At 40.4% G+C, this 24,465-nt stretch overlaps 1 protein-coding gene across 2 annotated transcripts in view; it reads right to left on the bottom strand.

The window, feature by feature from the left end:
• The window catches only part of PSME4 (proteasome activator subunit 4), a 132,742-nt gene that overhangs the window by 40,908 nt on the left and 67,369 nt on the right, over window positions 1-24,465 (bottom strand). For both annotated transcript variants that reach the window (XM_089528916.1, XM_089528917.1), the window contains exons 14-29: window positions 23,444-23,594; window positions 21,225-21,323; window positions 20,905-20,974; window positions 18,462-18,529; window positions 16,053-16,268; window positions 13,357-13,514; window positions 12,074-12,169; window positions 11,336-11,391; window positions 10,428-10,484; window positions 10,116-10,171; window positions 9,924-10,022; window positions 9,670-9,732; window positions 9,436-9,531; window positions 4,533-4,664; window positions 2,521-2,730; window positions 1,339-1,475 (exon numbers count right to left, since the gene is read on the bottom strand). In XM_089528916.1, coding sequence (XP_089385042.1) covers window positions 1,339-1,475; window positions 2,521-2,730; window positions 4,533-4,664; window positions 9,436-9,531; window positions 9,670-9,732; window positions 9,924-10,022; window positions 10,116-10,171; window positions 10,428-10,484; window positions 11,336-11,391; window positions 12,074-12,169; window positions 13,357-13,514; window positions 16,053-16,268; window positions 18,462-18,529; window positions 20,905-20,974; window positions 21,225-21,323; window positions 23,444-23,594 — 1,764 coding nt within the window. The remainder of the gene's footprint in view (window positions 1-1,338; window positions 1,476-2,520; window positions 2,731-4,532; window positions 4,665-9,435; window positions 9,532-9,669; window positions 9,733-9,923; window positions 10,023-10,115; window positions 10,172-10,427; window positions 10,485-11,335; window positions 11,392-12,073; window positions 12,170-13,356; window positions 13,515-16,052; window positions 16,269-18,461; window positions 18,530-20,904; window positions 20,975-21,224; window positions 21,324-23,443; window positions 23,595-24,465) is intronic.

Here is a 24,465-nt window from a genome sequence, read left to right as displayed (position 1 = left end):
GCCAGTTCCTTCTTCTAATTATTACACAGGCTACAGCATTGGTTACGGTCTCCCGTTCAAGTCTTAACCAGAGCTGACCCTACTTAGTTTCCTAGATCAGTTGAGATATGGTGTCTTTAGGGTATTTGGGTTATTGAAATACTATAATGCACTAGTATTAATGTTACTCATTACTGTATTTTCTGGCGTATAAGACGACTTTTTTACCCTTTTAAATCTTGTCAAAAGTTGGGGGTCGTCTTTTACGCCAGGTTAAGTCCAGCCTGCTCAGGCCGCAAGAGAGCCCCGCGACCTGGCACGTGCACCTGGCCTCCTCCCACCTTCCAGACCTTCAGAGGTCCACTGAAGCTGGCACGCGCCCAGCCTGCTCCTGCCTTCCCAGGCCTCCACAGAGGCCAGAAGAGAGCAGCACGGCTCAGTGCGCGCACCCAGCCTGCTCCACATCCTGGCATGATCACCGCCGGCCTCCTCCCGCCTTCCAGGTAGGGTTGCCATAATTGTCCACTAAAACCCGGGACAAAATGTAGGACAAAATCTAGACGAAACTGTAGGACAACTGCAGGACAAAACTCAGCCCAAAATGTAGGACATTTAAGAAAAATGGAGGGCCTTAAATGTCCTACGTTTTGGGCTGAGTTTTGTCCTGCAGTTGTCCTACAGTTTGGTCTAGATTTGTCCTACATTTTATCCCAGGTTTTAGTGGACAATTATGGCAACCCTACTTCCAGGGGTAGTCTTATATGGCCAACATATACCAAAGTCTATATTTTAACTTGAAAAGTTGGGGGGTCGTCTTATACGCCGGAAAATATGGCCAAAAATCACCATCACTCTATCTACTGACCCTGTTAAAAAACATGTTTCAGAATTAAATGTGATTCATTAAGCCTAAAATAAAGTATTAGAACTAAAATGTGGGGGAGAGAAGGACATGGTCTATCTCCTAAAGTAATGAATTACAGGAAACATTTGTAGTTGTAAATATGTTAGTTCCAGGCTCGGACAACCCTACGTTCTTCTCTCTGCTTCCAAAGGGAAATAGAAATTGTTCAATTACAAATAGAGTGTGAAGTTGAAGGCTTTCATGGCCGGCATCCATAGTTTTTTGTGGGTTTTTCGGGCTACGTGGCCATATTCTAGAAGAGTTTATTTCTGACATTTTGCCAGCATCTATGGCTGGCATCTTCAGAGAAATGCTGGTGAAATGTCAGGAATAAGCTCTTCTAGAACATGGCCACATAACCCGAAAACCCCACAAAAAACTACAAATAAAGTGCTTAGGTTTCAGTATGGGTGTCGTGCATTCTTAACTCTCTAATCATGGACTCTGGCACTTACTGAGAGGACTCAACATTCCTTTCTTTCTGTCGCTGAATTCCCAACTGAATCTCCTCTGAACTAAGGCTTGTCCAGCCATTGTGGAGATCGCTGGATTTCTGCATAAGGACAGCAACGTCAACACATTTTTCTGGAACCTGGAGGGGAGGGAGACAGCAATTAATCTTCTGCTAGAAAAAGGGACATTTCTCAAAGGAAGTGCAAGATGTTTTCTGCATTTAAAAGGCAAACAGAGCAAAACAAGCAAACACCCACCCTTCATAAGCTGCCCCTTTTGGGCTGTCTGTATCCCCTCAATGAGAATTTAATAAAGTGACTCTTACATACGTTCCACTGATTCTTTGTATCCACTCCTTGATGTCCCAGTCAACCCCATACTGTGCATCGTTTCCCCAAATGAACTTAACATCTTTGGAAATGATGAACATATGTTCTTGATGCCCACAAATATTTTCCCAACCCTGCACAAATTGCTTTACATAACTATCAGCTAAAACTTGAATTCTCTGTAGTAATTAAACAGTGTTGAAACTCATATTATTATTAACTATGGTTTTCTAACATTCTCACACACAGCAAAACATATTTGTCCATTTCCCCCATAGAACTGTATACATGATGTTGCATAAATATTTAGTATTATTTTATTTACTTCACTCATATGTCATTGTTCTCCCAGGGTGGAACCCAAGGCAGCTTCCAGAGACAACAAATTAAAAACTATTACAAAAAAGGTTTTAAAGACAATCGAAAAATCCCCACATTAAAACACTATAAAATCATTTTAAGATCATATAAAACTGAAAAATTAGATAAAACATGCATCTAAATAAGAACCTTTCCTGCTTAACCATTAAAAGCTTGCTTAAATAAAAAAATGTCTTTGCTTGCTGGGAAAAGGAAAGTAGGGAGAGGGCCAGCCTAGTCTCCTGCAGAAGGGGATTCCAGAGACAGAAGCAGCCACTGAGAAGACTCTCTCCCTCATGTCCTCACCAAGTCCAAGTGATTTACACTCTTGGCACCAGATTTCTGTGAGGTTCACATTAGAAGTAAGAGTTAATAAAGCCACAGGCATTATGAAAGAAACTGATTGGAGTGACAAAGCCACTAGATAATCTTTTAGCATGTTAACCTTTTATTTTCATGCAGACATTTCCTAAGTGAGTAATATTTCATGCTTACTGTAAAATCCAGTCCTATTGTTTCATATTGCCGATGTATCTTCTCTGCAAGGTCATCAAACAGTCTAACGATGGATGGTTTTTCCAGAGACATTGCTTTGCTGAGTCCAGAAGAGACAATTGCAGGCCAAGTTTGAACAATGCAGTCCCAGTCATGAAGATTTGCTAGACACACTCCACTATGGTTTCCAAGAAGGCAATACAAGGCACCCTATGGAAAGTAAGTTTTAAGAAGAAATAGTTAACCTAGAAATGATGTTTCTGAAGAGTTTCAACAAGGGTTTTCCATTACTACCTGCCTACATGTACAGTTGTTATTTCAAAAATGCTAACTTAAGTCATTTCCACCTAGACAGAGTGACAAAGCTAACTCCCCATGTGGTTTCACCTATCATTTAAAACATACATCCAGCTAGTTTAGAACACTGGTCATATATGTTTCTCAGATTACCTTTTAAAATCAGATCTTTCTTCATGAAAACATTTGCCTCACTATCAAAACTCCAAAAACATGGGTAAGGACAATTTCTTTAGATTTAATGGACCTCCATTATAATTACAATTTTCCTCACAAACAAAAGAGAAAGCCAGAAGTTGTTTGCAACTGCAATTTCTTAATATTAGGCATCCAATAATAAAGTTGGGAGACATTACTCAACTGGCTGTGTAACACACTCCAGTAGAAAACTGTACACATGGTAAGCAAAATATTAAAGACAAATCTAACCCATTCAACAGCTAAGCAGCTTAATCAAGAAAGCCTGCCTGGATTCTACTGAACTGGGCCAGAATCCTTTTGAGAGTCAACACAGAAGAAGGCTCTTTGGGTGAAACCTGACAGGATTGTCAAGAGGACAGATGTAGCCAGCTAAGGGCAAAAGCTATGCTCAAATGTCAACAGGAGCACCATAGAATGCTGCACCACTAGAGAAATGTAGGGAAGCACGACTGCAAGTCTATTAAAAGTACATCTGCTAGCACAACTAGCCATTGCGTTAGCTGAGACTCCTTAAAGGATTTTAACCCACCAGAAGCAAATTCATCAAACCCACCACAAGCAAATCATCTTTAATGCTTAAGAAAGATGTTAGATAGGATGAGAAGTTATTTGGTATTCATGTGATTTTATGTTTGTATGTCATGTAAGTTGATAAGTTTATGTGTTCAATGTATGTTATTGGATGTACGTGTAATGTATATATTATATATAAAATAAATAAATAAAAAAGGGAAAAAAGATGTTCCAAGTTAAGGGTTGGAGAAATCTACAAAGAAAAGGCATGCTACAGTTGTGGGAGAAATTAATGAAAAACCAAGCTTCACCTGTCCACATACAATGGATAGAAGGTAGTATTAAAATTGCACTCTAAAGAACTAAGAAAAGACACTGGAGCATAGGAGAATAGGCACATCTCCGATACAGAAACATTAATGCCATGTGTTTTTCCTTGTTACTATAATTCAGAGTTGTGCAATTATGAGAGAGGCAATATCTCCCACTCCCCACAGCAACTAGAAAGAGTATCTGAGACGCGCCTCCATTTTCCTCTGCAGTCCCTCTCCAAATGGTGACCAAAAGGGATGTTATTTCTTGTCACTATTCTTGAGAGGAACTACATAGAAAACTCAGGCATTTGAGATTGGAGGGGTGTTTCTGGGAGAGCTATGTAGTGAGAGGAGAGGGCTTTTATGAGTTTTCAAATGTTTGAGAAATTTTGGTGTGGCTTTTGGGCAAAATTGTACAAAAATCCTGCTTTTTTTGTTTAAACTGGAGGTGGGGTGGTTGGTGTTGGGGATCCTTGGTTGCCACTAACAATGCACTCTAGGGCTTGCATGAGGCACATGGGCCATGCTCTGCTATAATTCTTGGTTACGATACAGTTAACTATATAGTTTACACAGCTACTTATGAGCAACAGCTACTTTGTTAGGAAAACTATGAAAGTACATTGAATATATTTATGTAGTAAGACAGAAACAACAGACTCTGGAAAAGCATAACAGAAACCTTACTTTAAACTGTTGCTGGGTGACATCATGTCTGTCAGGTCTCAAAAACTCCAGAACCAGAGGAATTATGTCCCTGCAACAGAAGTTATATGTCCCCAGAGCAGTGAAGAATGCTTGCTGAGCTTTGTTTCTAACCTAAGGAAAGAAATAACTCAAATAAAATGACTGGTTGCAAACATAGTCCTGCAAGGCAAAACAATGGTGGGTTTTCTGCATTTTCTTGTTTTAAAGCTAATTTCTGGCAAATAAAACCTTTTTCTGGACAGGGATGTTTAGTGTCTGAAGATGGAGAGGAGATCAACATTCCTCAAACCATTATTGAAAGTATTCTCTTCAGAGTAGGCAGGATCTTTAATTTCACTACTACATATTTTAATCAAGGCCACCAAGCAATATGAGTAACAGAAAGTGTTGAGGCCCCTGAACAACAAGAAAAATGTGCCAAATATCATAAGAATGCACAAAGCTAGAAAAGACTGTTGGATATTCCTCACAAAAATCAATTCTGAATGGGTCTGAAAGAAGCATCCAGAGTTATGGATTATTTTCTTTAACCAACTAGAAAGATGGGGATCACGCAACTTGTGATCTTCAAACGCCTTTAACCCCTCCTTCCATTTCTCCTTCCAGGTGCAAGCTAAAGCTAGAGAAGAGTGCTTTCAAAGGACAGACAATGGAACAAGTAATAGCAGAAAAACCCAGATATCACTCTAAGGGGTCAAGCAATGCTTGGTAGTGGGGTAGAGCAAGCCAAATCAAATAAGAGGAAATGGTGCCATCCATCTCTATAAAGTAGGACTGGATGCCTCCTTTATATTAAACCAGAATGGATGGTGAGTATCTAATGTTCCATTCTCTGGTTGGTGTGAGGAGCCATCCACTGCTCATGTTAACTTGCTTCCTATGATGGCTGGATAGTGGCTGATTAGGTTGTAGACACGAGTGTGTAGTACTCTCCTCCTAAACACAGTCTTTGCAGGCCTAAAGGGACCAAGTCTGTAATGATAAGCAAAGTTACTTTGATTAGCCCATATAGCAGGACTTGCCAGTTCTCCACCTTCCTTGTACCACTCAGTAGTGAAAATATGTTCCCCCAGCCTAAGGGGACTAACATATGTTGTTAAATTATCCTTAGTGTCCAACAAACTACCTATATCGAGTGTATTTACCTGACCCTGAAGGCCAGAGATAGTTTAGGGATTCTGTTGGTTTACCGGCCACCCCGTGCGCTAACAGACTTCCTAGCTGAGCTGACACAGCTGGTCTCGGAGCTGATGTTGGAGTCCCCTAGGCTTCTTGTCCTGGGGGACCTCAACATCCCCTTCGAGGCCAGCCAAGGTCCATCTGGTGCGGCACGGGAGTTCATGGCTACCATGACTGCCATGGGCCTATCTCAATTGGTCTCAGGGCCCACGCACTCTGCTGGTAATACACTTGATATGGTCTTTTGTACGGACATGGAGAATCCGTGGGCGGAGGTAACCAATATCTCCGCCTTGTCATGGACGGACCATTTCCTGGTTGAGGCTAAATTCAAGGCTTCTACCCAGATCCCCCCTGGGGGTGGCGGACCTATTAGGATGGTCCACCCTCAAAGGCTGATGGAACCCAAAAGGTTCCAAGAGGCCCTAGAGGGGTCTATGGTTGGCACTGATGGCGATTCTGTTGATGCCTTGACAAACATCGGGGATACTGATCTCTCCAGGGCTATACACAGTATCGCTAAGCGTCCTCTCAGGCCTGCTTCCAAAAAACAGCCCTGGTATACGGAAGATCTCAGGGAAAGGAAGCGGGTTCTGCAACGACTAGAGTGCGACTGGCGAAGACATCAGGACTTAGCCGACAAGACACTCCTGGACTCTCTTTTGAAGGTCTACGGAGTGGCGATAAGTACAGCAAAGAATTCGTTCTATGCTGCACGTATCGCGTCCGCGGAGTCGCGTCCAGCAGAGCTGTTCAGGGTAGTGAGGGAGCTTACTCAGCTGCCCTCCTCCCTGAACTCTATTTTGGAACCATCCAAGGCCTGCTGCGACGAGTTTAACAACTTCTTCGCGGATAAAACCTCTCGGATAAGGGCTGATCTTGACGCCAGTATTTCTTCAGGATGCAGAATAGGGGTCTCCAGAGCTTCCGTGGACCCAATTGTACTGCATCATTTTGAGTCTGTGAGTACTGAGGAAGTGGACAAGATCCTTCAAAGTGTTAGGAAGACAACATGCTCTCTCGATCCCTGTCCCTCTTGGCTACCGGCTCAGGGGCGCGCGGCTGTAACTAATATGTTATGTCGCATAATTAATTCATCTTTCAGGGAAGGGCGTTTTCCATCCAGCTTGAAATTGGCCATTGTAAAACCGCTGCTAAAAAAGCCCTCCCTAGACCCCGATTCATAATAATTATCAGCCTGTCTCGCTGCTGCCTTTTCTGGGGAAGTTGATCGAGAGGGCGGTTGCCATTCAGCTTCAATCGATCTTGGATGATACTGATTTTCTAGACCCATTTCAAACTGGCTTCCGGGCGGGCTATGGAGTTGAGACTGCCATGGTTGCTTTGGTCGATGATCTCCGTCTGGGCATGGACATGGTAGCGTGTCCCTGTTAGTGCTCTTAGACATCTCAGCGGCTTTCGATACCATTGACCATGGTATCCTTCTGGAACGCCTGGGGGAGTTGGGAATTGGAGGCACTGCGCTCCAGTGGTTCCTTTCCTACCTCTCGGGTAGATTCCAGATGGTGCAGCTGGGGGACGTGTGCTCCAATAAGAGGGCACTTACATCTGGCGTCCCTCAAGGAGCCATTCTGTCCCCCATGCTATTTAACATTTACATGAAACCGCTGGGAGAGATCATCCGGAGACATGGGGCGCGGTGTTATCAGTACGCTGATGACCCCCAAATATGTTTCTCTGTGTCTCCGACTGATGCAGTGACCAGGGATGGCATCTCTCCTCTAGATGCCTGTCTGGAGTCAGTAATGGGCTGGATGAGGGAAAACAGACTCAGTTTGAATCCAGAGAAAACGGAAGTACTTGTGATAGGTTCCCCAGGCCCGGGGATGGAAATATGTTCACCTGTCCTGAACGGGGTCATGCCCCCCCTGAAGGACTCTGTTCGCAGTCTGGGGGTGCTCCTGGACTCGGCGCTCCACCTTACATCTCAGGTGGATGCGACTGTCAGGAGCACCTGTTATCAGCTTCGGCTGATATGCCAGCTGTGACCCTACCTGGGCCGGGGGGACCTTGAAACGGTGGTACATGCTCTGGTAACCTCTTGGTTGGATTTCTGTAACGTGCTCTACATGGGGCAACCCTTGTACCAAACCTGGAAGCTTCAACTGGTGCAGAACATGGCAGCCAGGCTGGTCACTGGATGCCCCAGGACCAGCCATACAACACCTGTTTTACAAGATCTACATTGGCTGCCTATTCGCTTCCGGGCGCAATACAAGGTGTTGGTTATCACCTATAAAGCCCTAAATGGCTTGGGCCCAGGGTACTTGGAGGACTGCCTCTCCCTATATAATGCGCCCCGCACTCTCAGGTCGGCCGGGAAGCAACTGTTAAGAATTCCAAATATGAAACATTCTCGGCCCCGCAGCTCTGGAACTCTCTTCCCGATGAGCTCCGCTCGGCTACCTCCCTCGACATATTCAGGAAGAGGTTAAAAACCTTCCTCTTCAAAAAGGCTTTCCCCCAGACAATGTAACATCCGCTCTCCCCCCAATGTATTGATGCACCTGCACTTTCGCTAGCTATTGTTATGGTTTTAATCGGTAGTTTTTTAGCTGTTTTTAATCTGTTTGATTGTACCGCTCGCGTCTTTTACATGTGTATGCTGTTTGGGATGTTTTGTGCACTGCCGTGCTGCTGTAACCCGCTTTGATCCGGAAAGGAAAAGCGGGATACAAATAAACAGTATTATTATTATTAATATTATTAGTGAGAAGTGAGACAATAAGAAAAAAATCCAGCCACAGAAGTTGAATCTTTGACTCCAGTGGGATTCAAATAAGGCATGGACTTATTTACATATTTATTTATGGTATTTATACCCCGCCTTTCAGCCCTAAAGGCTATAAACATTAGGTTTATCTTGAGCTGACAAGGTTGGGTTAGCCATCCTAAGGGTCAGGAATGAGATGCACAAAAGCATAAAACTCAACAGATGACCTTCCAGCAATTAGATGGCTGTCTTGCTAGTCAATCTCTGGAATCATCAGGAATCAGTTTTGCTTTCTCTGCTGCTTCTACTGAATTCCATCCTGCAGCAGAAGGCTGTGTGAATCACGAAGGAGCCACAGGGAAGACGTTGGGTGAAGAGAGCAACTGTTTGATCATGTGCTGCCAGCAAATTCTGCTAGGAGATGGATTAACCATCAGATTACTATCTGGCTGAAATGACTTTTCACTTCCCTATTTTATTGCTCTTCTTCTTCTCAACGTCTAGCATCAAGACAGAAAGGAGAGAAAGCACATATGAAGAGATGAAAGCTTTTCTTTTTGCTTTCAAAGAAAGAAAAAAAAGAACAGTCAGAAACAAAAAGAGATTTTAAAACATTGTTTTCAATAGGAGGAAACCCAGATGTAGCGAGAAGATTTTGAAAATAGCAATGACAGACCTAAAAAAAAGAAAACCATCATGGACAAGGCATGGAAGAGCCCTGGAAAGAGGGGATAAATGGACACAAACTTCCAAGACCAAAAGTCATGCGATCCCTATCCCCCTAAGGTGATATTCATAACTCATATCTGTGCATGCCTCCTGACATCAACAAGAAAATAGGAGTTTCACTCAGAAATTTTTTTAACTTATGGCCAGAACAGCATTGCATTCCTTGCAAACCAGCAGTCTGAAAACCAGCACTATTAACATCCTGTCTACAAAAACTCAACTGGGATAATAAATGCTTACCTGGCCATACGAACTTGTGGACAGACGCAGAAGGTCCCTAATCAAGTCCTGGTGTACTTTTTTATATTCACAGCCTTCAACGGTAAGTGTTCTTAGCTAAATAGAAAATGGTGTATTAGATTTTCCTCTCTTCTGTGCATATTCACTTTATACATATAAGTTCCAGGTACTAGAGATTCAAGCAAAGGTGGAAGAGCTACAGGCAAATATTGGCTATGGAGAAGTACACATTACCTCATGCTGCAACATGACTCTATCAATTAGCAATGCTCTGATATGCTGTTTCTTGCCTTGAAGCTGCAAACAAACAAACAAAGCCATTATGTGTACATGGAAACAGTCTTGGTCATACTGGGAATATACTCATTGTTCTTGAAATTTTTACTCCGGGGTGTCTTCCAGTGGTTAATAATTGGTTTTCTCTCTTCAAAAACACTGTAGGCGTCTGTAAAACTAAACCAACTAAACCAATTACATCAAATACCAACCTTGTTCTCCATTGATTTCTTCACCAAGTTAAAGCTCTTCCACCGTGAATCAAATTCATGCTTATGTGACCCTTGGAAATGTAAAAGGTCACCAATGATCTGTAAAACGAGAATTTGGATTATAAAGAGCAAGCCCACCTGCCTAATGTGGAAATTTAGGAAAGGAAAATGCTTCAGAAATTCCAGCTGTACCTTTATGATGAGGAACAAAGATTTAGTGTCATCCTCTGAGTTCTCAAGTACATAATCTATCATAGTAGAGAAGAAAATCCAGTTCAGTAAGACAGTAAAGTACTAATTTATTGATTAAAGAATACATTATTTGAACTGAAATACTCTAGACTAAGTAGAAAGGAAGCAAGTGTAAATTACAGTGGACTTCCCCCTTCATTTCTGATTTATTAAATTAGTTTTTTAAAAAACAGTGTATTACAAATCTTTTAAGCAACGATGGAGGTGCAATGGAAATAAGTATGGAAGGAAATTATTAAAAACTACACTTACTCAGAAGCTTTCGTGTGACTGTGCTGATTGTTTCTCTGTAATTCTCTCTTGACAAATCTAGACAAGGTAAGACCATTCATTATCTATAAAATTTAAACTTTAAATTACATGACATTGCAAGGCACAGCCCACTGGGAGCAGAAGTACCAAAATAAGCACAAGAAAGATTGCGAAGACATGAAAAAGGTTCATTCAAACATAGCTAGAAACTCTATAGGAAACTCAATATAAGTACCATCACTGTGAACACATCTAGCTCTTTCGAATGACAGGTGGCTCATGAAGTCCCTACAAATACCTGAATATCAGTAATAAGGGCTGGTTAGTTTTTGGTACAAAAAAGCTTTAAAAAGTTCTATGTGCCTTATTCACTGTAACAGTCAGGCGTGCGCATATGCACACACACTCTTAGGCCTGTTACAGACAGCCAAAATAAAGCTGCTTCGAGTCACAGTGGAGGTATGGTGTTTCAATGATGCATGCGTCCTAAGAGTCCAGAAGTCGCACCAAAACCATGCTCCAGCCCTAATGACTGGAGTGTGGCTTTGGTGTGGCTTCTGGACTCTTAGGACGCATGCATCATTGGAACACCATACCTCCAATGTGACTCGAAGCAGCTTTATTTTGGCTGTCTGTAACAGGCCTTAGTATTGCAGAAATACTGCAAAGGCTTTGGGAAGTGGGGCTCTATCATCTGATAGGATTGTAGGCATTTTCTACCAGGACATATGTATTGAGATGGTAACATGAGTCTCTTTTTATACGGTATTACTGTCTGCATATTAAAGTATAGACAAAAAATATATGCTAAGCCAGAATTAGTTGTTATCTTCCAACATGAAACTAGTGATGCCAAACAGCAGCAATATTTAAACCATTCTTTTATCTGATAGATTGATGTAACTTACCATAATCAACACCAGTATAAAGTTTAATCTCTTCTAAAGACACAAGAGTTGGAACCCTGCAGAACATACAACAGATGCTTTCAATGAGCTTGTACAGTTTCCAATTATCATTTGTCACTCTTAAAATTTCTGAGAATAATGAGCATATACCAGTCCGATTTCCTATCATTTAATCATCATTTAACAAGATAATCTTTCCTCCTCTCCCCACTTCACTTTAATCTGTTTCAGCAAGCACCTGCTAACCACAGTACAATGAGGACACCCTTTAAACATCCTGAGAAAAACAAATAAAAAACTAACACATGAATAGATTTCACAGTTCAAGATATGAGAGCACTATTTCCCTAAAAAAGGCAATCTCACCTGCAATCCTAAACCTACTTACCTGGGTATCAATAATCTCCACAGAATTTACTTCTGAATAAATATACACAGGATTGTATCACCAATTATTCAGTGATTATGTAGTGCAATTCCTTGCTGTGGAGAAGTTGTGTGTGTGTGTTTGTTTGTTTTTTGCCATCCCATATGAAAAGTATTTGCTGTTGTTGTACAGCAATGTCTGAGAACCCAAGGCAGAGAAAGTATATGCAACCCTCTTTTTGATTCTGCTCTATTCTTTTCTCCTTCCACTTTGGTAGCTCTCAAAGTAGTTTTTACTCAGTCCTCTGTGACAGACAATATCATATTGTGAACCATGCTATTTATGACATGCACACAGCCAAGCTTACTCACAGGTGAGCTACTCTTTCTCCTTTCAGTGGTGGAAGAATGTTTCCTGAACCAATTAGGCAATTGTGTACTATTGTAAGACACTGCTGCACATCGTCTCTGAAAGAAAATGTTAAACATATCTCAGTATTTAAAATCTATATATATTAACTACAGCTGCAGATAGGGTAATACTTCCATTCTGCCATTATTGTACTCTGATCTCCATAACACTTTCACCACCAGAGGGTTCTCTTGGGCACACATTCAATGAGTAAAGAATTAGAAAAGTAAGGCCAGCCCTCTATTACAAGCAGGTAATATTTCTCTGATAAACATCTAACACATGCAGTAGTTTTCTGCAATGATTCTGCAAGTTGTTTATACAGATTAAATACAAAATTATTATCTATAGATTATAGACTATTATCCAAAATTCCTACAACCAAACATGTTTCTTTCAGCAATCTATTTGACACTCTAAGCGTATATTAACTTCAGCTGCAGACAGGGTATTACTTCTATTCTGCCATTATTGTGCTCTCCAGTCCAGATCAATAATAATAATAATAATAATAATAATAATAATAATAATTAAAATTACTACTTATAGGTTACGTTCCAAACTTGTCCTTCTGTGAATGGAATCAGAACTCATTACAATCTAGCAGATCCCCTGATAGAAGGGGGACTATCAATTTTCCCTTTACTTTGCAGCTTTCAATACCGCTTCCCATACTATTCTGGACGATCTCCCAATTGTCTCGAAAACTGTTCTAGGAGGCCAAGAGTAATGTTTGCAGGGGCATACAGGAAAATTGCAATCCTTACCCCTCACGTGTGCATGCACTTACATACTTTCCAATAGAAGAAACTTGTGAATTCCACTCATGGAATGTCTGGATACAACCCAATATTCTTATCTCACCTCCAAGAAAATAAGGATAGTGTGCATTCCTGATCCCATTTTTAAACTCCCAAAGAACTCTGATCATGAAGGCTTTGGCAAGACATAGGCAACCCACTATCTCAAAACTAGTACTCCAAACTGAGTGAAAAGCACAGTAATATTTGCTTGCCAGCAGAAATCCACAAATCTCATATGGGGATAATGACAATGGCTTGCATTACATGCCTGTTTAAAGAACACTGTGCTATCTGAACATTAGAAAAGAGAGATCGCCTGCATCACATTCCCACTCCATCCCTGCTTAACCCATTTGCCTGCAGTTAACTGTCATTACTCAAAAGGTCAGAGGTAATTTCATTACTGAGAAATTACAACCATCAACCGTACTTCTACCAACCTGGACATTTCAAGAGTTCCATCAGCATATTGTGATAATTTGTCAAGCTCTGGCTGGAGAAAAGAATCCAGCAAGTCAAAAGCAAAAGCCATCTCTTCAGCAGATGGAACATGCCACTGGATGTCAAGGTTCCATAGGTCACCAGGTTTACCCCAATCCTATAAATACAAAAAAATGGTGTGCATTTTGCATTAGGCAACATTGGCAAACTATCCCATGTTATACATATAATAATGAGAAGCTAAGAGGGAAAAGGACCTAGACTCACTTATCTTGGACTTATCTTGTGTGTGTAAATAAATGCCCCAAAAGCTAACAAGAAACTGCTTTCCATAATTGTATAACAGCTCTGAAGCAAATTTTGGAAAATATGGCTTACTGGAACATTTATAATATGCTAAGGAAGCTTGTAGCATATTTGGAACAAACTCAAAAAAGAAGTTGATAGCATGATCTTTCGTAGACTTCAGCCTACGTCCTCAGATGGAACATTTGCAGTTAGCGACACCCCCCATCATACCTGATTCAGTCATTTTTAGGCAGAAATCAAATGACTTTTTTAAAAAAATCCAAATTTTCCAAATCCAATTAAGATGGCTAAAAAATGTCAAAAGTAAAATTGAAAATCTATAATAAAAACAGACAAGACAATGCTACCATTCTACTGTATATAAGAGAAGGTTGTGTTAGGCTTCTTTTGGGAAAGAATTTCACAATGCATGGCCCTCCTGAAACTCACAGAAGGAGGAGATGGCACTTGGACCCTGGCTTCTTCAGTGAAAGGAGTTAGTGTAAGCTCAAAAGGCAAATATCTGTCCACAGACTATTAGTGGTTTTTGTAGCACCTGGGATTACTAGCACCTTAGAGTCTGCTTGGAAATTAATGGCAGTCAGCACAGCTGGAATAACAGCAGTCTTACATGTACTACAGAATGCAATGCTATATGGACAACCATACAGCCTGTTGGATGACACCTCCTCAGCCATCTCTAACAATTCTACCTGATGAGAAATATTAAAATCATGACCTTCCTTCCTTGGTCCTTTTACCACTGGAGAAACTGGAAAATCCCACTGTTATTTGTATAATTAAAACCCACTATAAATAATGGGCTACAGTATCTAAATCCCCTCTTTACCAGTTCCCATTGCCCCTATGCAATAGCTAGCAAAACCAGAATAAATTATATAAAATACAGCTGCATAATTTGAACAGAAAATCCTCCATTTTAGGTTATTAGAATAGAGCACTCTATTTAATCCAAGAGTATATGTACAGCTTGGCCAAAAACAGATAACTAGTTCTTGAGGTGCTCCATTCAAACACAGAGAGATGCAAACAAAGCTACCTCCTGCAACTTCCTTCCCACTAACAATTTGGGTCCCTCAGTTGTCAAGTTCCTTTTTTAAAGCTGTCTGAGGTAACACCATAGATTTTCCACCCTTATAGTCTTCACAGCACTGCCACAGTTGCATCTCAGTAAGTAATAAGTAATTTTACTACACAACGGGACTTGAACATCCATGGATTTTGGTATCTGCAGGGGGTCTTGAAACCAAACCTCAGAAGATATGAAGGGCTGACTGTACTGTGCTTCATTTTCGCTTTGCCCCACTTTGAATGCATTCATTTCACCCAATAAAAAGGATACAACAGAATATAGGCAAATCAAGACCATGCAAAACAATTGTCAGCAAACAGAGGAACTTTAAAGTATTTGATGGAGAGTATGTATCAGAGTAATCAAATTGATCACCACTAGAAAAATTTTGAAGTTTCTGATATGGACTAATATAAACAGCTTGTTCACCCAAAAGGTTTTTAGTACACACAAACAGACCTGGCCATCTTTAGGCATGCACTCACATCGATTGTGCGCATAAATCATACAATCACAGCTGGAGAAAAAAATGCCACCACAATGGAGGAACCTGCCACTGTCTGTATTACTGATCTGATTTATGTCCCAGACCTTTCTCCAAAAACTGGGAATCAAGGTGGATCACAAGTTTAACTAAGAAGGTACAGATGAAAAACACAAAACATTTTAATGTTATAAGAGAACTAAATAATAAATGCAATTTTGATTACATTCATCCAAATGAACACATGCCTAACCTGGGAATGATCTAAGCTGCTAGTGTGAACAAAAGTATTGCCTGAACCAGTCAAATTTTGCTCTGCACTTTATGGGTAGCTGTTTGTAAAATTGGGCAGAGTCACTGGAAAGAATGCAGAATGGGTACATTGTGAATGTATTAGTGTATGTCCTATAAAACACATAAAAATTAATGTCTGATCAAGTTTATACTTCAGAGGGATCATTTACAGACAAGGAGTCAAAAAAGATGCATCCCTTTTACACATGATGAACACACTAAAGAAACACTGAGCATACCCTAGTTTGAAGCAGATGCTACATGTTCAGCTACGAAATATATTTAATATCAGCCTTCATTTCTACTGTTATGTCATACAATAAATGTTCCATTCCCTTAAGATGGTGTGCTAAAAACTGAGTAAAAATGTAAAACAAAATATTGATAGTAAAACTGAAATTTGTATTCTTATAGCATCTTTCCACTGGGATGGCTATATCTTTAAATAAAAGCAAATAGAATATTAGTTTAGTACTTTTATAAAAATAAAAAAAGAAAGTCAAATTCTCTAGTCCTAAGTAAGTTAAAGTCCTTGCCTTGATAGGAAAGTATTCAGAAAGAGGCTTGTCAAAGCCACCTGGCACACTGCAGTATTCTGTGGGGTAGATAAGTGTAGTAGAACGAAGAAGATGGTGCAGTAGGTTACAAGACAGAATGTAACCCTGCTTACAGGTTAAATGGAGGGTTCGCTGCAGAATCTTCAAAAGCTGCTCCCTGTATGGCAGCAACTTCTTCCCATCCACACGAGTAATCTAGCCAGAGTAGAAACATCAGAAATTAAATACTGGATGAATGATAAATGCATGAAGAGAAACTTAAGGCACCTTAATACTGGCCATCTTTGAGTGTTAATACTAAAACACTCTAACCAGGACATCTCCATACCTGGGTGCAACTCTCAGAAGTCTAACACAAAGCCTCATTTTCCTTAATGACGTATCTGTGGCCGAATAGTTTGTTCATTCTTTAAATTCTTTTACCATTAATTTAGGATAACCTTTCTCAACCTGGTACTCTCCAGACATGTTCAACTGCAACTCCCATCAGCCCCAGCTAGCATAGCTACTGCTCACACTAGCTGGGGATTTTAAGACGGCTCTAGATAGTTATGCAGTAGTGCTGCAAACAAGGACAACCCCATTTAAAAAAATAATCTACGGTAATTAGGTTCTTTACTTTTCTTCCTACCCAAGCCCTGAATAACTGGGGAACAACTTCTAAAGAGGCAAATTAAGGGACCACATGCTGAAACTGCTGTTGTTTGTAGAGTTATGTGTGCAACACAGATTTCAAGAGAAACAGGCCAATGGAATTGGGTGAGAAAACAAACAGTGTTTATAGTACAGCAACAAAGGACAAACAAGAACACAATGTTTCAGAGGTAAATTCCTTCTTCAGTTGAAACTTAAGAGCACATAACATGCTTTGGAGTTCTGAATTTCAGTGAGTTGATTTGTTTAAAAATGGATGGATATGTTTGTATTTTTCTAACACAGCATTTATGTCAGAGATTTTATTTCTGAATTTCCTTGTGCTGTTAATTAGTACTTAAAAATATGCATTTATGAATGCATTCGGTTTATTAGTCCTCTGTAGCTTTTGTGCTTTGTATCTTGTGCATAATATATATACAGTAAAGCCCCTTTATCTGCAATATTGGTACCCAAGATTTCACTTACCCATGCCAAAAAACATGTTCTCTCTCTAGACCTTTTCTAGGTCCTCCAGCATGATTCAACTGTATGCTTCTGGTGGAAGTTGAGTTCCTAGAGAGAGAACCTCTATAAGAATCTCTAGGTTCTCCAGTGCATCTCTATAGTCAACTTTCACCAGAAGTCATTCATTTCAATAAGGTTCTCTATTTTCTGCAGTTTCACATTTCCATGGCAAGTTTGAGAACATAGCTCCCATGGATCCTATATCATACAGTATTCCTTAATACCTTAATATGTGATGACTTTTGGTAGTTCATGAAGAATTTTGGCTCTGAACATCTACTGTGATTTGTGTAACTTTTGTTATATTATTTTTTGTGGCTCCACACAGAAACAAGCATCATGAGTGCTCACTGGGAATGACAGCAATATTGCAGCTACTGTTATTCCATGTAAAACTTTATAGCTGCAACCTCAGGAAGAACGAGGAACAAGGCTTATTCTCTCCCTACACCATTTAGGATAAAATCAGAATCTAGCTGCCATTGCCAATAGCAAGAGCACAGATGCTAAATCAGAGCAATATGACATCACAGCTTGAACTCTGCCTAGATAGAGTGTTTTTAAATCACAGTGCTAATGGGCACTGTATTCATCATCAAGCGTGGTTTAAAAAAGCGTGGTTTTAAAAAAACTATGCAGTGTTTCATAGCACTTTTGTTACTTTTTGTTGAAACTAAGGAGTTGTCCATATGGGTCAAACAGCCTGTGTTCCCCCCAGCCTCATGTTGTCCTGTTGAAATGATGCAGGCCAAAACACTGGGGCCAGGATAGGGCTGGATTCTAGAAGACCAGACATAGATCCAGTGGATCTGGCCTGATCCCAGGGTAAACAGCCTTTACGCGAGGTCAATTTGATTACTATTTTGCAGTACCATTGCTCCTACTGGAAAGCCCCCAATCACCATCTCTGATGTAGAAACAAGGTGCCTGACCACGTGGGTGCAGCGAGGCACCCCATTTCTGCATCAGATGTGACTTCTCAGCAGGAGCAGAGTATGGCAAGGTAAGGAGCACACACCAGTTGTGGGTCCCGGGGCAGTGTGGGGACAGGAGAGTAAACACCCACCCGTCCCCACATCAAACCTGGGACTAAACCAGGTGAGTACCCGGGTCAAAATAACATGGGCTCAGTTTACACTATCCTGGCCTGGCTGGTCAGTACCTCAGTAAGAATCAACTATACAGTAGGGGGCATCCAGAGTGAAAATTAGTGTTTCTTATAAATACCTCTGACAAAAGCTGAAGGTTCCAGAGCAGCTCCTTATCTAATTCTTCATCACACAATACATCATCATCTAATCAAGAAAAATATTAAGCCCAAGGTTATTACACTGCAACAAACACAGCTGAAGAGACATTTACAAAAATCTGAGACGTTACAGAAAGTTAAGCTGGCCTGGATTAAGGCAGTCAAATGCTACTGAATAACTGAATACCCTTTTTTGTTCTCATCTCAGCTGCCTCACGCCTCAGTACCCAAATGAAGGACTGCATTAATTAAAAAGCAAGAGAGCTGTGGCAATACAGGAAGTCAGATGCTGTAGGCAGTTGCTTACATGTGCTGGTGGACATGTGTTTACACTAACACACAATATTTTAATGCAAAAATTATGTCCTTATTCATTTGTTTCAATGAAACTTCTCCAATGCAAGCTGGCTCACAGGTGAAAGATTTTGAGTAAGTCAGCCACGTATAAGAACGAGCCTGGGCAGAAAGGCAAGCCAGAGAGTAATAATGCATACAATGGAGAGATTTAAACAAGGGATTAAATTATTTGCTCAGTTTACTCCAAGAAGTCATTTTAGCAAGTTTCCTCCCAACACAGGAAAGTATTTGAAAATTGTGCAGATTTCAAAGGCTATTCATAATTTAGGACCCTGTGCAAATTTCACATGTGTCTCCCCTCCCCATAGGAAGCAGTATTTTCTACACAAAAAAATGCTTTTTTCTGAGCAAAACAAACAGAAACTCATGTGCAAATTTTGTACAGAACAAATCACAACCTACAAAAGTTCTTGGAAACGTAGTCCTTTTGAGAATAACTGGGGAAAAGAAGTTGACAGCCTAAGCTATTATAGACTAGGTCTACTTCATCAGATGCATGGAGTGAAGTGCCTAGGAACAGACTTTACATCTATGAATGAGCAAGTTCTATATATGTGAATAGCAACAGAAATGCAAAAGTTATGGATATGTAATGAGGTGATGTTCAGTTTTAACCATGGTCATAGAGGGACAAAGGCAAGAGGAAAGATACTGCCTAAAGCTAAGGTGAATAGATGGAGAGAGTTATTTAAATATATATGATGCTGGGTAGGAACCAGAAGAATGTGATAAACCGGGCAAGAGAGCCCACACAAGACTAGTTAACTAGTGTTACAATGGATATAATGTGCCAGGAGACCACTGTCTTTGTTCAGCCTACAGTTGATGGACTGGAGTTTGTGGATATATTCCAATTCTGTTGTTTCTCTTCCCAGTCTTCCTTTGTAGCTTTTTATTAAGGAGCTGCTGTTCTGAGATCTAAGATGGGATGCCCAGAAAGACTGAAGTAGTTTTTGTGTATTCCTATTCCTAATGTTTGATTTATATCTGTTTATCCTTTGGCACAGAGACTGGCCTGTTTGCCCAACGCAGAGTGCTGAAGGACATTGTTGACAGAGAATGGCATATATTACATTAGGTTAGAAGATGAGCAAGTGAAAGTCCCTTAAATACTCTAGGTGATGTGATTAGGTCCTATGATGACGTTTCCTGAGTAGATGTGCGGGCAGAGTTGGCATCTGGGTTTGTGACAAGGTCTTATGGCAAGGACAGCTGCATCTCAGACTGCATATAGGAGAAGATTAAACTACATTAGGAGGAGAGGATAAGAGCCACTTCACACATTGCATTTTAGCAGTACACTCAAAACACTTGCATGTGAGTGAAAAAGCATGTATCCACAAGCACATGTCAGCACATCTGATAGAAGGTCATGATTGGCTGCAACTTCCTGTCAAAGGTATACTCACTTGTAAAGCAAAGTTTGCCTCTACAAATTGTGTAAAATAGCCTTACAAGATTTATGACAAACATGGATCAAGAAGCTAGGACTGATGAATACACATTGTCTGTCATGCACTACAGACTGGTTCTTAGTGTGAAAAAAGATAAGACACTGCAAGGCAAAAACTGTAGAACCTATCAGTGCTTTGTCCTAAGCAAAATGCTGGGATAAGTGAAGTCTGTCTGACAAACCAACCCCAACTATGTTTGTTTTGTAAATCAGAAGGCAGGATTGATAATCAGTCTCTAACCATCTGTTCACTTCAAGGGGAATGTGAGCATTCTAGGCATTCATCTGAAGCCTAATGCAGTAACCCTCCTGGAATGAGTTTAGTCAGCAATTTTAGACAAAACATTAATAAATAATGCTAGTGTGAGGTAGTAGCAAAAGGTGGACTAGATAGGAGGAGACCCCAATTCAAGTCTCCAATAGGTGGGGATCAGTCACCATATTGTATCCTAAACTACCAGCTATATGCTTCTCTGGAAAGGGTGGTAAATACTATATGTCGATAAATGCTAGTTTCTTTTTTTAAAATATGTATTTCAAATTATAAACAAGCAACACACTTAGTCAAATTAAAGCCAGTTACAACACAACATAAAACCACTGAAACTTACTGAGAGTAAGATGTGCTATAACACTGCAGCAATGAGGTACAAAGAGCTTCAAAGACTCCTCGGGACAGCACTGAAATGTCACAAAGAATCACATTCTACATTAAGATATTTCTGCAAGATATTGAGCAATAATTAGGAATGTGCTCTGCTGAGCGGCCTTGTTTCTGAAAGGGATAAGGTATTAATGGTTAGGCCTGTAACTCAAGGGAATGGAACTGTAAATAATTTCTTGGTCCAGCAAAACACACTAAGTTATGGTTACTCCCTAGTTGGCATCTCAACTGAGAAGGGAGAGGGGAGAGAGAAAAAAAAAATCTCACTTTCACAGCAGCTCGGCACATGTCAGCTACCATTCGACCTGCCACTCTTGTCTCAAATATATTGGAAACAGCAAAATTGAAAACCTTCTCCAAGGCAACCTATGAGAAAATCAAGAAAGAAAAGATGTAACATGACAAGTAGCAAATGCTGTCATTTGGATAAAATATGTACTCAGATCTATGACATTGCCAGAAACAGAGCTTAATGAAACAGAGTGTAATTTAGTCTTGGCCACGATGGGAAAAATATCTCAGAAATGTAATAAGACAGTCCAATCTCAACAACAGCTAGAGATTAACATTTCTGATCATTCTGGTCATGGCAAAGTGTGAGGAAACCTTTGTCTTTAAAAGAATTTCACTCATTCCAAAAAATGAAAATACTTCATAAGAGATTTTTTTTCTATGTTCACAGCTTCCATCTTATCCACTGGAAAAACTGTCAAGGGGAGAGGGACAGGGAAAAAAAGGCCTGTCCCCCAATTTTTCCCTCCAGGCCTTCACATCTTTATCAAAAGCAAAGAATTCTTCTTGGCAAATGCATCACAAAAGAAAGATTAAGCCAGTGCTGTTCCAGTGTGTAATGCAGTTCCCTGTGCCTGAGGGCAGGAGCAGACAGTATCCAACAACAAAATGTATGTCAAGCCTTATTGGACTTGTTTATTTGGCATATTGCACTCTTCCACTGCCAATGACACTTGCTGCTCACCACCCATGAGAAAGGTTGTCTGTAAGAGGCCATAAACCAACCAGAGAGAGATGCAGGCAACTTACAGAGGCACAAAAGCACACTCTTGTTTGGGTAAAAACAGCAAACTGACCCTTTCCTCACATCCTCCCTTCAAAATTCTATTAGTGGGTAGGCAAAAATGATAAAGGTTTAGGTCGGTATCATTTGATACTCTTGGGCAGAACACAATTTACGTTTTTAAAGTTTATCACTGCAAACACAGGTAAAGTATGCGTATGAAAAAAAGAGAAAAATTATATTCTATTAAAATGGCAAAAAACCTAAAAGGGCAATCTTAATAATTTCCCATTAGAAATAGTACAATCCATGTCATTTCTGCAGCTGCAAATTTGTTTCGCCTTTGAAAATGCCAAAACCTAGGTATTGTCTCAATCAAAGCTGTGGTATGAATTTTTCCTCTTGTTTTTGATCAGTCATTATTGAAGCCAAAAGGAACTAAATACAATCCTCCCTCCGTTCTCGCGATAATCGGACTTTCGTCCCTCACCTATGAGCAAAGGGACAAATGGAGGGAGAATGAATGGGTCATGTGCCCCCACACCTATATTCAAGCCAATGGGGCTTGAATATAAGAGAAAATCTGTTTTTGTGACGGGGTCAGAACAGATTCCCCCATGAAAAAGGAGGGGCAACTGTGTTTCCTAGACCTAGCTTCCACTCAGGTAGAAACCTGTGCCTGAGCTGTACCACTTCAGTTTGCAAGCAAGGGCTCAAATGACTGAATGTTCCTTGATACAACATTCCCTCTACATAAAAAATTACCACAATGGAGAAAAAAGTTCTACTTACAGGTCGACTACTTTAGTCGAACTAGGTCCTTAACAGCCATTTTTAAAAAGAATCTCACATACTGAAACAAACAAGACTATGACATCATAAAGTCAGGTAATTTCTTGATACAGGAATTATGCCTGCACAGATTCAAAGAATGCCGGAAATAGTTTGTTCCTAAAGAAGATTCAGATTTGTGTGTTTTGAATAAGACACTTCCCATGCCACTTGCCATACTTCATTTAAAAGCATTTTGTGATACAGCATAAGGGTCTTCTGTTTAAAAAAGTAAAAGTAAAATCCACTAGAAATGTCCAGGTCCTTGAGCGCACCTAAGTAGCCCTTTTGTCCATGCCTCACTATTGTTTTACTTTAATTGTGCCTAATATTTTTAGAGCACTGTATAATTAACAGTTAAAGAGCCACTGTGATATTGTGGTGTGAGCACTGGACTACAGCTCTAGAGAGCAGGGTTCAAATCCCTGCTCAGCCATGGGAAGTCATACCATTTTAGCCTCAGAGGAAGGCAAAGGCAAACCCCCTCTGAACAAATCTTGCCAAGAAAACCCTGTGATAAGGTTGCCATAAGTGAGAAATGAATAATAATTAAGAGTCAGACAGATGGAACTGCCTTTTAAACAGTTCCAAATACTTGTCTGACAAAAACTGGTAAAGAGGCAAGCAAGTTGAAACACACCTTGAATATATCTTTTGAACACTGTGTAAGGATTGTGCTGAAAGTGGATGATAGGCCTAATTCCACCAAACTCTCCAAATGTGTCATCTTTTCAGTTTCAGTCTCCTCCCTTGTTTGCTCCAATGTGCTGCTTTCTATGAGCCCAAAACACCTATGGGGAGGAGAAGGAAAAAGTGTTACCAAAAACAATGCCACCATTCTACAAACTTTCCTGTAGATATCGCCATACATTGGCAAGATGCTATAATGTCTATGTGACCTATTCCCCTGGCCTGTGGAGAGTCATCAACCAGACAGTTCTGGAAAGCACACGCCATACTATAAGCCATATACACTATTTTTCCTAAACTGCTAAAAGACATAATGTGTGGACAGGACAATTAGCAAAGAAGTTTGTGGGTAATTCGTTTATTTGGGAAGCTGACATTTACTGTAAATACTCATGTATAACTCTAGAACTTTCAGACAAAAATCAACCCAAAAAACCTGGGTCAACTTATCCCTGGGTAAATATAAATACTGTACCTGAACTCTTATTAGAAAAAGGAATCATTCCCTTCTCTGAGTAGAGTGGCAAAAGGCGATAGTTTAGTCTGTCTCAGAACAACCTAAAAGAGGCACTGATCCCTTCTACTCATAGAATCATAGAGTTGGAAGAGACCACAAGGGCCGTCCAGTCCAACCCCATTCTGCCATGCAAGATCTCTCAATCAAAGCATCCCTGACAGATGGCCATCCAGCCTCTGTTTAAAGACCTCCAAGGAGGGAGACTCCACCACTCTCCATGGGAGTGTGTTCCACTGTCGAACAGTCCTTACTGTTAGAAAGTTCCTCCTATTGTTGAAGTGGAATCTCTTTTCCTGTAGCTTCCATCCATTGTTCTGGGTCCTGTTCTCTGGAGCAGCAGAAAACAAGCTTGCTCCCTCCTCAATATGACATCCCATCAAATATTTAAACAGGGCTATCATATCACCTCTTAACCTTCTTTTCTCCAGGCTAAACAACCCCAGCTCCCTAAGTCA

This window comes from Sceloporus occidentalis, unplaced genomic scaffold (genome assembly GCF_023333645.1).
Source record: "Sceloporus occidentalis isolate IW3139 unplaced genomic scaffold, rSceOcc1.0.p SCAF_6, whole genome shotgun sequence".
Taxonomy (NCBI): domain Eukaryota; kingdom Metazoa; phylum Chordata; class Lepidosauria; order Squamata; family Phrynosomatidae; genus Sceloporus; species Sceloporus occidentalis.
The sequence above is the reverse complement of the archived record's forward strand: the minus strand, read 5'-3'. Positions and strand labels throughout refer to the sequence as shown.